Source organism: Uranotaenia lowii, chromosome 3 (assembly GCF_029784155.1).
Source record: "Uranotaenia lowii strain MFRU-FL chromosome 3, ASM2978415v1, whole genome shotgun sequence".
Lineage (NCBI taxonomy): Eukaryota > Metazoa > Arthropoda > Insecta > Diptera > Culicidae > Uranotaenia > Uranotaenia lowii.
This window is the reverse complement of record NC_073693.1, coordinates 179,442,952-179,457,568: the sequence shown is the minus strand read 5'-3', so window position 1 is coordinate 179,457,568 and position 14,617 is coordinate 179,442,952. Positions and strand designations below refer to the sequence as shown.

General features: G+C 33.4%; 1 protein-coding gene across 1 annotated transcript; it reads right to left on the bottom strand.

Moving 5' to 3' along the window:
- Positions 1 to 430: 430 nt before the first annotated feature.
- LOC129750885 (uncharacterized) lies at positions 431 to 3,869 on the bottom strand. Its single transcript, XM_055746035.1, has 5 exons — positions 3,720 to 3,869; positions 3,263 to 3,328; positions 3,043 to 3,196; positions 613 to 1,002; positions 431 to 552 (listed from the first exon to the last, which is right to left on the bottom strand). The coding sequence occupies exons 1-5, from the start codon at positions 3,807 to 3,809 to the stop codon at positions 431 to 433; spliced, it is 822 nt and encodes a 273-aa protein (XP_055602010.1). The 5' UTR covers positions 3,810 to 3,869.
- Positions 3,870 to 14,617: the final 10,748 nt, after the last annotated feature.

The following is a 14,617-nucleotide window of genomic DNA, read 5'->3' as shown; positions in this document are numbered from 1 at the left end:
GTTCATCGTAACTGAGAGGCTACGTTAAAGTTGATTAATTACAAATTTTGTTTTTCATGTCGTTTAAGAGTTTCAAATAATTGATATAAATAATTTGGGCTAAACTTTCTTTTAATTTTTAATTAGGATTTGATTTGTCATTCGGAATTTAAAGAGCGTTTTTTTCAGCCTTAAAATTTTCAAGTAAGTAGGTCATATCTTATCATTTTTTATGTTCTAATTTATTTATTATATGTTTCATTATTTAAGGGTGATCAGTTATTTATCATGAACCATGAAAAGGGGCTTAGTATTTCAATCTTAAGTGATAAATTGTGTTTAATGTTTTATTGTAAAGCATAATTTAATGGAGTTTTTCTAAAAGATACAAGACAAAACATAAATGGTAAAAACAATACATTACAATACATACTTAAAAAATTAAAATTGTTCAAGATTTCCTCCTTAAAGAGTTGTAAATTACACTCCTCATATGTTTATTTGCTTTCTCTAAAGCCTGCATTACTGCTCCAGCGTCGTCGCGGAAAAACTCTCGCCTGTCTTTCAGACGCTCTGGAAATTTCAATATTCTAATACTCAAATATTATTACAAACAAAAGTTTCATAGTATACCTTTTATGTATTTCACTTTGTCGGCTTCCAGAGGAGTTGTTTGCGGCTGAATCAATGATAACTCGGGTTCAGCTGATTTTTTTATGCCTGTTGGATTATTGGACGGTCGTCCAGAAATGGACCGACCTTTGAATCCTTCTGGCCACAGAGCATTCATAAGAAATTTTATAAACAAATAGTCGCTATCTCCCGCAGCTTCGTTGAATCGTTTCAACCTTTCCAACTCAATCCTGTTATCGTCCCCTTTGAACGGCTCATCCGGGTGATCAATCAGTTTTGAGCACAACGCTTTTTGTAGGTTGAAATTTGCTTCCCTGAGGCGTTTAATTTCCTCCTTTTGCTTTGACAATTTCAGCTTCATTTTCTCGACTTCAGCTTTGCAACTGCAGTCTAATCAAATAGTTAAAAAACGCATGTTAATAATGCTTAACAATGTCAAAGTTGGGAAGAGTCTAAAAAGGCCATTTGGACCAGCTCTTTTAGTACTTGTAAGTTTATCTTGCTTCTTCAATGTAGACTAAAAAGTTTCATAGCTTTGTTCGCAACCTATATGAAAAAAACATGTCATGTCTGTCCCGTATGAAATATACTCGTGAAGCTCTCCCATATGTCTTTTTTTATAAAATTCTTTCCTCTTATTAATGTTAGTTTCACAAATAATCATTTTAATTACAACTGTCGAAATAGATAAAATAAAGTCATTTGTTTAGTTATTTAAAAAATATTAATTTTCACTAATTTTACAAGTTCAGTTAAGCCTTATGGATAAATTCTATCGAAAAAACTTATTATTTTTAATTTAATTTTAAGCTCATTTAATTCTGTGTTGTTTAAAAAGAAAATGGCCAACTACATAAAAAATATATTTTTATGTTTTTTTTAAAGTTTTTACTTTCTGCTTGGACTACCGTAGAATCTTTGAACTAAAAACGCGCACCTCACACGCGTGAGTCTTATCGAATAGATTTTGCTCATTATATACACTGCCGGCCAAAAGTTCGAGATCACTCGCTAAAAAACATGCAAATTATATTTTAAAGTGATAAGCAAAAAAAAATCAGAATCATCGATGTGAACTTTCATTAAACAATTAATTTCAGGTATTTTTTTATGATTATAACTTTAAAATATAATTTTTGAATGAATTTATGGAAAAACAACAATTCCTAAGCTTTCAAATGAACCCTTCAGATCTCAGTACGATGTTAGATGAGAAAGATATAAATGAGATAAATTTGCATGTTTTCAAAAGAATTATCCCAAACTTTTGGCCGATACTCATCAGTGAATACTCCACACTAAGGGGTGATCCAAAACTTTTGGAGGATAACTTAAGTGTACTTATATTTTATTAATTAAAAGTACATTCTTAAATTTTTGCACAATTTTTTTTGTGTTTTGAGAAGTGAAGAATAAGGATTCTAATGCAACTCAAATTTTGAAATTTGGTCCACCCTATCCCGAAATGATCGGTTTTGAATATTGAGTACGATTTTTTAAAATGTTCTAACTTTGGGTTAAGTTTAAGGTACAAAACTAAAACATTATTTCTGGGCAAAGTACCTTCGAAATAAATATTGCTCAATACTATTCAAATGAGATCAGAAAATTTGCAATATGTCTTAACACGACAGAGATATGAACGATCAATATTTGCATGTTTTTAGCGGGTGATCCCAAACTTTTGGCCGGCAGTTTATGTTGTGGCACGCAAGAAGATCTGTTGTTTATTAATCAGCATTACCTCAATTTTTATTCAATTTTTTTCTTAAATAGATCAAATTACTAAGCAAAAAACAATAATCGATATTCTACAAAAAATATTTTTTTTTGTAATTTCTTGATTTGAAACGGAAATAATTATCTCAATATCTGTGAAAAAAAAAACAGAAAAGATAAAGTAACCGAGTCTACAAAATTCAGAGCCGTTTTTCTTGATTCAATGGTTTTACTTGTGGAAAAGTCTTGTCGGCAGAGACAGTACAGTTTTTGAACTAGTAATTTATTGTTGGAGGGATGAATAACCTCAAGGTTAAAGTCCTGAAACAAACAACAACTACATTGTTGTTGGGTTGGGAAATCTGAGATTTGGCAACCGAAATTAAATCCGATCTAGTGAAACAGTAGAACAAGTGGCTATGAAAACTAGAAAATTATTATTTATGCATCAATATTAAAGAAAATCTAGTGCTGTATGCGCACTAGTGTATGCTTCGCAAGAGTTATATTGACATAACATGTTCATGTGATCATTAAAACATGTTAGCATTAAAAGCTTCCTGAATTGGAACAACCCTTCAACACTAAAAATTTCTGAAGAAGTTTGACGTCGACTTAACTTTGGCAACTACAGAACTGTGTCTTTAAGCAGTACTTTTTAATGCTGAAGTCTGCCACAAAAGTAATTATTTAATAAGTAGTTATAATTACCTTCAATGGCTACAGGAGGCTCGATACAAACAGATTTTTCACAGTCGGAAGAATCGCTTGATTCTGGAAGTGAATCATTTCTCAAATTTTCTCCTTCCGATTCATCTGACGACACGAAAATCGGTTTGGGTGCAATTGCCGCTTCATTTGTAGGCTGAAATGATAACAAAATATTTCGTAGATCAAAAACTTACTTTTTATAATTCATGGTCATTATTACCTCTGCATTATCCGCAACGGAAATAAGCCTTCGTCGTTTCACTATAAAATTGGATGACGTAGTTGGCTGAAAAAACGGTTTCAAAACAGTTTGTTTTTATTAAATCATGATTAAGCTCACTTTGCCTAACATTTTGCGGTTCTCTATAACAGGGGTTCCAGGTGGTTTGAATAAAGATCAGGACACCGCGATGGAAATAACTAAGATGTTTTCAAGACCTCACTAAATTGATGGAAATAACACGCAACTCTGCTTAGATTGCATAAATTCAAGGAGAGAATCCCTGTGCAAAACCACTTCTTCAAACCTACAACATATCATTGTCGCTAATGTTTATCAGAGGATAAGCACCTCAAAAAAATGGAGTAAAATTTTTTTTGCATCTCACCCAACCCAACAACCACCCGAACTCATTCGCTATATTCACCAATTGATGTATTTTTGACGCCATTTTTACCTGCAATTCCGGAATTCCTGCCAGTAAAAAATCCTCGTTTCGACGGAACGCTGTTCTATATACCGCTTTTTTAATACTTTTTCGTGACATAGTGGTTCGTAATAAGCTTTCGAAGTTAATCGCCGTAAATAAATATATGTGCTGCCTTCTTCTATAGAGTAAGTAGAACAATAATGACTTCCGTAACATATCGAAAGGACATACAACACATGATCTTCTTTCTGTGCCAGTTGTTTACTGTGGATTAAGTTTATATTTAAAAAAAATGAAATGTTGTGTAATAATCTCAACATTTTTTATTTACGTTTAAATAATTTCTAAAAAATATGTATGCCCTTCTATAGAACTATGTTAAGGTTCTAGTCAAGCATCGTTCTATCAACATGGTTCTAGTACCACCTTAGAATGACAATCACTTCGACAGAAAATGTTATATTTTAAGGTGTACCCATCCAAATTGATGACAACTGTATGTGTGGGTAATGACATGTATGCACTGTACAAAATTTTCACGTTGAATTAACACAGCAGATGTTATTTATTTTAAAATATTTAGACAGGTCATTTAAGAACATCACTTAGAGAAATTCACCATTGTCCTATATACAAGAAAAAATTAAAAGTACTAATTTTTTTTAAACTTATAGCAAATTCATGGATTCCTATAATCATTGATAAATCCTTCAATGAAATTCATACCTCAAGAAATCAACGAAAACACATCGTTGAATTTCAAGGTTTGTTTTATTTAATTCAGTGGCACATCATTCTATTCGATTTTTTGTTATTCTTTTACATTTAAATCAATGCAAAAGTGAACGTGAAACATCAAGAAACAAAACTGTCTCGAGAAATTTTGTGTTAATTTCTAATATAACACACATCATATTGGTGGTAGAAAACTTCATGGTTTCTCGTTTTAGTTATATTTTCATCTTATTGCAGCTGTCACACGATTTTGTTTTGCCTCGTACGAAGTTGGAAAGTCGGTAGAATGGAGCAAAATATAAACGTTCAATTGAAATCTAGAAAAAGAAGACACCATTATCTAATGAACACTCATGCTGAAAAGAAATACACTCGGATGGTAAAAAATTTAAATCAGAGTATCATAAACTTTTAAAGTATTGTTTATATTATAGCCACCGCGTAAAAAGAGAGCTCTTGGAAATAACTCCACATGCGCAATGCAAAGTCCAGAACCAGGCTGCTCGTATGCCAACATTGATACAAGCAATGATAGAGAAAATTCTAGAACTTCTACATCGAGTTTGGAAAATGAAATTGAAATAGATGAAATCAATGATTTTTCTTTTCAACAAGATTTGGGGAGTTTCGAAAATGCAAATCTTGTAGATAATTTCGATGATAACAGTTTCGATAACGAGCCGAATGACTATTCAGCAATACTCAGCGATGAGGATCTTGGATTTGCCAATCAGGTAATTCAATATTATTGTGTAAATAATTACCACCGTACGCACATTTTTTTTTTTATTTATTCATCATAATCAATTCTTTTTCTCTTCAGATTAACAACGATGCTCACTCACAAAACATCCGTTTTACATCGAACTTGAAAGCCTGCGATGTTTTGTTCATGGTTTTGAATTTTTTTATTCGCCATAACCTAACGCAACAGGCCGTGGTGGACTTGTTGAACATGTTAAACGTTATATTTGGTGGAAAACAACTACCAGAAAGTTTTAAATCCTTCCAATCAGCATTTTCGTGTGATTATCACTTATCCAGAACATATTTCTGCTCAAAATGCAAAGCTTTCATAGGGAAGTCAACTCCTAATTCCAATTTTGTGTGCTCGATTAAGGATTGCGGAGGAAAAAAGGTGGATTTTTTCATCACAATTCCCATGAAAAAACAGATCGAAGAAATCCTGGCTAAACACAAAGAAGACATCGATGCTTATACACAGCAAATTGTGAATGAAGGAGTGAGTGACATTCGAAACGCAAAAAAGGTAAAAGAATTGGAGCAAAAAGAAACCAGCAATATTGTAACATTATCAGTTAACACGGACGGGGCTGCTGCATATAGATGGAGTGCGAATAAACCTTGCTATCCTATTTTTGTAACAGTTAATAATCTGCCACCTCATCTGAGATTTAACAAAAATAATTTAATTCTTACACTCAGAAAAATACTATTATGTATGCCATAAGATTCTCTTATGAAGTGGCGCCATAAGAAAAATTAATGAAATTCATAAGATTGTCTTATGACGCGAATGAATTCTGAAGATGAACGCCTTCAATGAGAGGTTGTTGCTTTTCATAAGAGATTCTTATGGAAACAGTAAATCACTTTCTAATAAGAAAAATTCTCGATATTTCATGCTGAAAACATGCTCTTTATTGTTTTCCAAATTCGTTTAAAATTAAATCCTTCATTGTCACCATCAGCAGCGCATCAACAGACGGCTCCATCAAGGTTTTTTTTTGCCGCATCTTAATCTTCGACCTTTCGTTTTTTACCGATCAGCTTGCTGAAAAGTAAACAAATAATGTATTTTAGTTTACTAATATATTCAACGTTCACACCAAAAACAGCAAATCGAACTTACCATTCCGGAGATAACAATAACATTTAACATTGAGGGAAAACTATAATAACTATGAACTGGCGATTGCTTCGTACTGTTAGATGATGAAAAAAACTGATGCTATGAATGAATGTGTTCATCATTTTTTCACAATGCCGTTTCTTCTATTTTTCATAAGAACATCGTATGAAAGTTGAAAGAATTTCATAAGACTCTTATGAAAAATTAGTTTGGACGCAAAAAAGTGGTTCATAAGATGTATCTTATGAAATTTATAATAAGATTTCCTCTGAGTGTACGGGTATCTGGTTGAGTCAAGGGGAGCCGCATATGCCTCTTTTTTTTAAAGAGTTTAGCGAAGAAACTCAAGCTTTTTGCAACGGAGTGATCATGAATGGAGTCTCGACGAAACTTTTTGTTGTGCAATGTTGCGCAGACTCGGTAGCTCGACCAAAAATCCAAAACATGAAGCAATTTAACGGAAAATATGGATGCTCTTTTTGTCTACAAGAAGGGACGATACTCAAAGGATCGAAACAAATAAAGTATCCGTATGAAGAAGCGTTAAAACGAGATACTACCCAAACCAGAGTTTCTATGATCGAGGCTCATCACAGCGACACGCCGAAATTCGGAATTAAGGGATTATCTGTATTTATGACGGTTCCGCACTTCGATGTAGTGAATGGTACCTTGTTTTACACATATTCAGATCATATGGTCTTAGTTTTCATTGATAAATTCCTTTTTTTCAGGATTTCCTCCTGACTATATGCATGGGGTATTGTTGGGAGTCACCAAACAACTATGGGAGTTCTTTTCCAACAGTCGATACCACAACCAGCCATATTACATTGGGCTACGGCTAGCGGAAGTGCAGACTCGCTTTGAGTCCATTCGACCTCCCAGCTGGTTCTCAAGGCGTCCTGGAAGAATAGAAGAGCTAAAAAATAACAAGGCAAGTGATTGGGAATATTTCCTATTTCACTACATGTTTCCATGTCTAATAGGAATTCTTCCAAGAAGGTATCTTAACCATGCTATGACGCTTTCCTCGGCTGTTTATAAACTTTTGAAAACCAATATTCAGTCATATGAATTAGAGGACACCAGGAACGAGATAACAAAATTTGTAAAAAAATTCCAAGCGTTCTACAAAAAAAACCACATGGTGTTCAATGTTCATTTGCTGACGCACCTTGTTGACTCCGTGGAACAATTTGGTGCACTGTGGAATTCCTCATTATTCCCCTATGAAAATGCAAACAGCATGATACTGAAATATCGAACAGGGAATAATCATCCGGTCATTCAAATTTCTCAAAAATACTTACTAAATAGAATTTGTTATTTTAACAATGAAATTTACAGCGAGAGAGCGTCCCAGTATTCCTCGAGTTTGTGGCGTAAAAAAATTAAACACAATAATAACTTTGTTCACATGGATGAAACAAGATTCGAAAATGTTTTGTGTAGAAATTTGATAATCGGAAAACAATTGAGTGTCCTGAATTTTTTTAACATCAATGGAATAAGAATATGTACCAAAAGTTATTGTCAAAATTTTTCATTTGACGATTCGTCCATTTATTTGGAAGAAGAGTTTTGTGTAATCCAAAATATTTTTCTTGACACGTCAAATACCGTTTATGTTGTAGTGGAAAAATTAAATGTGCGTAAAGTTTTTGATAACATGTTTAGCTTTAAGAAAACCAATATTAAATGTGTAAAACGTGTAACAAGTTCTGTTCGTAATTGTGTATGTATTAGAGTACCTATAAATAACAAAGTTATCAACTATGTATCAGTATGTAAACCCAAAACGCAAATAGACTAAAGCTATGTTTAAATTTTTGAATTAAGTTTTAACTTTTCTAAATAAATTCATATAATGCTCACGTACGTTTATCCAAAAAGTGCCTTCTAATTTCAAATCAAAGAAAGAGAAAGTATTGTTGAAAAAAAAATATTAAAATTTATGATTATAATTACCACAAATACAAAAAGTACTATTTAAATTCACAACAAATAATTATTTATCCATATGGTTTAGGCTCATTGTAAGCTTATACATTTTAAAATAAAACAAAATTAAAATCACAATTTTTTTTACTAATTGACTATTGAAGTGCTATTCGATAGATCAAAACTTCAAACTTCGATTCATTACCAGTACAGAAAAAATTATTTGTTATTTGTTCAGTTTTTATAATGGTGAACTATGATACTTTTACTTGATTAATTTGATTTCTCTACATATTGCTTCAAATACTCCTACTACCAATAATAAACGAGTCAAATCGGTGATTCCAGATAAAAAATCGAGTTTAGTTTATTTATTTTTAACAGCTTTCAATTATAACTGTAGTTTGATGGCATTTGAAAAACATAACTTATATAGTTTTAAATCCTAATTTAATTCCTAAAGTAGAACATTATTGTTGAAAGGCATAATTATTTCTTGAAGACATTGTTTAACATTTTTTATTTTAATTTATCAATAATTGTAATTTTTTCTTAACAAGATCATGAAAAGGTATTATTGCAAAATTACAAAATAAAAATTAAGATGGATAAATAAAAAAAAATACAATAAACAACTAAGTTAGTATTTTAAATCAGCATATCTGATGAACAAAAAAACTTGAAAGCTAACTTTGTAAGATTTTTCTTACTGTGTGCTACTACATTTTTTGCAACATATAGTCCATATAGTCTGGAAGAGGTAGTATTTATGGTAATTCAACAGGGGGACTGGTTTTTCTGCTAGTGATTTTGTCTCTTATGTCGTCTTTTCTAAAGAGACTATAGTAAACACTATGGGCTCGTTAGTCTTTTCAACTCATGTTCAAATTTGTTCTCTTCAAACTATCACTTAGTAAATGTTAGAAATTTCCAGAATAACTAAACATTTCAAGAGATTTTCACTGGGACACTTTATTCCGAAAACAAACTCTTTCTTCTCAACAAACATGAATCTTTGCTTTAAAGTAGTCTATAATTATTAATCCTCGAGATATTGTTTAAGGTCTTCTATGGAATCTGCAAATAAAAAATAACCATAGTATTCAATAGTTAAAAAATAGAAAATACCTAAATCTCTTTTGCTATCCAAACATTCCAAACAAAACAAACTTTAGCAAAGGTGGAAAGTAGCATAAGTATTGAGGTGGTATTGATAATAATTTTGTTTTTTTTTTCTTTAGCCTAGTCCACACTAGGAGGCGGTTCGTCTCGAGACGGTCTCAGCGTCTCCCATTTTCTTCGGGAGACACTGCGACCGTCTCATTTTTCCAACAACAACAACAGACAACAAAGTTCGTCTCATAACAAAAATCGCCGTTCATGTTGCCTAGTGTGGACTAGGCTTTTGGGTTTTGATCGGTGCCCAAGTTTGCCCATCTCGCCAAAATAATGCATTAGTGTTTAGTTCAAATTAGCTAGTACCACTAAATTCTAGTCTATACCAGAATAACTCTAGTACATTCTAAAACGTACAGTGCATGTACAAGCTGAGAAACGACAGCGTTGCCAGATTATGCTCAAATCCATTTTAAGAGAAAATTAACATATAAATTTTTTGATGAAGCACTCGGAAATATTTTTTGGTTCTCAGATAAAATTTGAGTTTTTTGCTGTGAAACGTTTAATATCGATAGTGCGAAGAGTTCTTTTAATTTAATTTATTTTATTAGAGAGGCTTGCTTGGTAGATTTGCCTCTGACTGAAGAAATCGAGCTTCAGTTCGTATGTTAATATAAAAGATCAAAATACGTTAATTTAAGGAAAATTATGTAGATTTGGCTTCGCTGCCTAAGTTGAGCTGAATGCGACCACTGAGTAGCTACGGCACATTACGTGAAAAATTAACAAGGAGGAAAAAATTGGAACCGTTATCGGATCAAACCACTGAAGCTGACCGCGGAGGAAAGGAATATTTTAGAAAGTGGCGAGAACGATTATTAGGTAAGCATTTTAACTATGCACTTTCATTTGACAGTGTGAGTGGTTTCACAGTTTGGTTCACTTCCAATGAATATTTTTTGCCCTAAGGACACTGAATTTTGCTATCATTTTGGTGTCACTGCGCTACTTTTTTTTTTAAATAATGGGAATCTAATGCTTTTATTTTGGCTTCACTTTTTTTCGGAACTGAGGATACCTTATTGATTCCTAATTTTGCTATTGGGTAATGGTACAGCCGAAAAAGGCTACTTTTAGTCTCACAATTGTATTTTTTATAAAAAGAAAATTGATGCCTCACTAATGCCTACTTATGCTAACCATTAGATTTATACCAAATTCTGCTTGCAAATTGCTGTTGATACCTGAATTTGGCTTCGGTTTGCTATCAAATCATAATCAAGAATACCTTATTTATGCCTAATTTTGCTGTCGTACAAAACTGAACACCAAAAAATGCTATCACTTTGCTGTTGATAGCTTATTGTGGTTTCAATTTGCCTTCAATTTAGGCATCAAAGTCTGCTCGGGCTTATATTAAACACCACCTTTTAAGAATCAATTGTACAAAGTATACAATAATGGAAGATTTCGTTTTAAAATTATTAAAATTTGATATATATCTGGTTGCAGCATTTGATATATATATATATCTGATTGCAGCACTGTGCCCCCCTTTTTCTGAAAGTATCTAGCAAGCCTACACTAACCGCAAAGAAAGGTTAAATATGCAACTAACTTGTGTTAAGTTTTTGAAAAGTTCTAGGTCTAATAATAATTCTTATGCGTTGCGTAATTTCTGAGATGCAGTTTGAATGGTGAAAGTCCAAAAAGTCTGATTCTCGTAGAATTACTGTACTTGTGATACATGTTCTAGAAAGCTCAAATTTTGTGAAATCATAGTGTGATAGTTGATTTGAACCAAAAATATCATCAAAATAAAAAGCTCTTAAGGTTCGTGATAGTTTAATGGTTTAAGTGACAGTGCGCATTATTCCATTTCTAAAGCATTATGAACGGTACTGTATATTAAATTTAAATTCATCACAAAAAAATCGAAGCAATTAATATAAGAGTTTGTTAATTAGTTTTTTTTTTAAATTACAACTAGTTTATTAAAGGCCTTTTCCTGTTATAAAGTTTAAATGTGCCGAGGGTATTTGTTTCACTGGTTAGTAGGGAAGGGGGCCGTAATAGTCGCGGGGCCTTAACAGTTAAAAAAAACCGAATAAAGTCGCGACTCAAGTTAAAATGCTTAAACCATGCCTTCGTCGGAACCTTAGGGATAATCGTATGGAGCCAACGTCCCATTGTGCCATTATCCCAGCTAGACTGCCAAGCGTTAATCGCTAAAGTGCGAGGTATTGAAAAGTATTCATTGTAAGTTATAATCAGTTTGCTTCTAGCCTTCGTCGGTATCGGACGTATTCTACTCTCGATCATCGTTCAAGGCAACGATTTTTTTTCCATCGATAAGGTGTTGTAGAGCGCGTGGTGATGAGCCCATCACCGGGTGACCATCCTAACCGGACAATTCCGGAATGGATGGATCCCCAAAGTTTACACGGTCGTTTGTATTATTTGACGCTTCAAGGTGCAAAAGGAAAACAACTGCCAAAAAACCCGTTCTTGATTGGACGTTCCATCGAGAACTTTGCGGGTAAAATTGAATGAGCTTTCTTCGAAAAATCCCGGAACTGGTACGTGCTTAAGATCAGGAACAAAAACCAAGGAAGATTGCTGACAACATTGACCACCCTATTAGACGGTACACCGATCATGATTGGTCGTCATCCAAGCTTAAATCAACGGAAACTAGTCGTCACCTGCCGAGAAGTGGATGAAATGGATGATAAAGTCTTGTTGGAAGAACTCTCGCCTCAAAAAGTTATTGATGTCCGCCGCATTACAAAAAAAACCACTACTGGAATCATAGGTACCTCAACGTTGATTCTTACGATCAACAGCACCATTATCCCGGAATTTATCAATTTCGGACTCCTACGCGTTCGTACACGAATTTATTATTCGCAGCCTTTATTATGTCGACAATGCTTGCAATACGGTCACCCTAAAAGCCGTTGCAAAAATCTGTTGGCATGCAAAAATTGTTCTCGAACACATGAAAGCGCAAATTGCCAATTCGAACCCTTTTGGGGGAATTGCAAAACAAAAGGTCATTCCCCTTTGGATAGAAAGTGTCCCATATGGACAGCAGAATCGACAGCTCTTAAACTCAGCACCGATAAAAACATCACGATCTACGAAGCCCGACGAATGGTACACACGAGCAGCAACACAACCAGCTACGCGGATGCAGTTAAAACCAACCAAACACAAAAGAGTACAACACATCAGCAGCAAGTTAATAAAAACGAAGAACCAATCCAACAGACGAGCCAGAACCAGAAAAGAACACTTGAAAAACCGCACACTCCAACAGCACCGCAACAATCTATCCAGACTGATATCACCAGTTGGGATTCAGATTCACCGCCAAGAAAAAGGACCCCTCTTCCAACCTCTCTTCCTGCAACTTCGTCACTAGAAGTTGTTCGCGAAGATATGGTTACAAACTCTTCTCGATCAGTCGTGACGCGCAGCATGCAGCAGGCGCGGCGGCCACCAGAGACACCCAAATAACCCTTCCTTCTCACTTCCTTCCTTTTCCTATTTCCTCCAATAATCCCGTTCCCAATAATTAAATTGACCCTCGGCACATTTTTACTTAGATATTTAAGTTAAATGCCTAATAAACGTTATGTTAAGAAAAAAAAAAAAAAGTTATAATCCTCTTAAAGATTTCACCTTGTAATGTGCCCACCTTAGCCAATGAGTCCGCCTTCTCATTGCCTTGTATAAGACAATGAGACGGGATCCAAGCTACGGTTATCCTATACGAATTTTCGATCAGAGCACCCAATATCCCTAATATTTCCAGCAAGAAATGGGAAGAGCGTGTTAATTAGTTTATAGACCATATCGGTGAAAATGATGTCCTTTCAAGTAAGAATATTTCAAGATTATGAAATTTTATAGACTGATAGAAAGTTTTAAGAAATGAAAGGTGGTTCATTAGAAGCATTTTCATCACATACCAAATTTTTGTTCAGCGCGGATCAACTGCTAGGAAAAGTACTTCGCTTCGCTTCGTAGTTCTGTTATTTTTCAACGGAAATCATAAAATAGCACATCAAAACGCATTGAAATTTCATCAGATTTCCAAATAAAATATTTTTGAAAAAATTAGTAATGACCTTAAACATGAAAAATTGTAAATAAACTTTAAATTGTGTACCGTCTGCATCACCGAATATTCTGTATAGAAAATACCATTGTATAGTCTAATTTATGATGCTTTATTTATTTATTTATTTATTTATTTATTTATTGGAGGGGAAAAAGCCCATATAAAAAAGATTGAATCCGTGTCATATGCGAGTAAAAAACTCTCGTCTTTTGCATCAACCGATTACAATTCAAATCTAGTACTCAAATTTATCACACACTACCTCCATTTTACTACGGGGTTGCGAACTCATAACACTCGCCAGTCAGATTTCTTGCAACGAAGCCGATCCACAACATCATTAGGGCAAAAAAGAATTTCGTTTATTGGACCTACTAAATACAACACCTTACCAACTGATATTAAAAACATAACCAATCGTTCCATGTTCAAAACCAAAGTGATACAGCTTTTGAAAGAAAAATTGAACCAACAGTCGATCATCAACCAGTCTTTGTTTTGCTTACCTTTTGCATATTTGTAGCGTTAATTTCTAATATTATTATTCTTTAAAAAATTGTAGTTTGTATTTTTATCTTATTAAATTATTGAACATAACTTGATAAAATTAGTAAATATAATTAGTGTAATAGTAAATATAGTATAATGAATCTCTTCAAAGGAAATTATTTTCCATTGAGATTCATATTGTAGTCAATTTAGTTAAATTATACATTTCCTCGCACGACATTAAACAATTTTGTGTTCTCAGCATGATTAAAATTTGCTCGCGTTAACTTTTATTATCATTGCTGCCAGACATGCTGAGAACAGTAGCGTCCATTACCAGAGGCTCAATTGAGCCTTTTGGTGTGGGGGAGTGTGGTGGGCCGCTACATATAAAAAATAAAAAAAAAAAATCAATGCAATTTTCTCTTAAATCTATAATTAATAATAAATGGAAAATTGAAATATGGTTTTATTTTATTTGCAAAAAAATCTAACTCAAAAAATGAAAATGTTATAAGTCTGAAGAAATACTTGTAATTTTAAGTCGTAAAAATGAAATATATCAACACCAACATGTGAAAAGGGTATGAAAGACCAAGTAAACAAAACCCGTTTTCAGTGGATTAAATAGCTCAA

Excerpts from the sequence above, each read along its gene's own strand:
- LOC129750885 (XM_055746035.1), bottom strand. The coding sequence starts at position 3,809 with ATGTCACGAAAAAGTATTAAAAAAGCGGTATATAGAACAGCGTTCCGT. Across the intron at positions 3,197-3,262 it reads CCGTTGCGGATAATGCAGAG|CCTACAAATGAAGCGGCAAT; the intron begins GTAATAATGACC and ends TTATCATTTCAG. Across the intron at positions 553-612 it reads CAAAGTGAAATACATAAAAG|AGCGTCTGAAAGACAGGCGA; the intron begins GTATACTATGAA and ends TGAAATTTCCAG.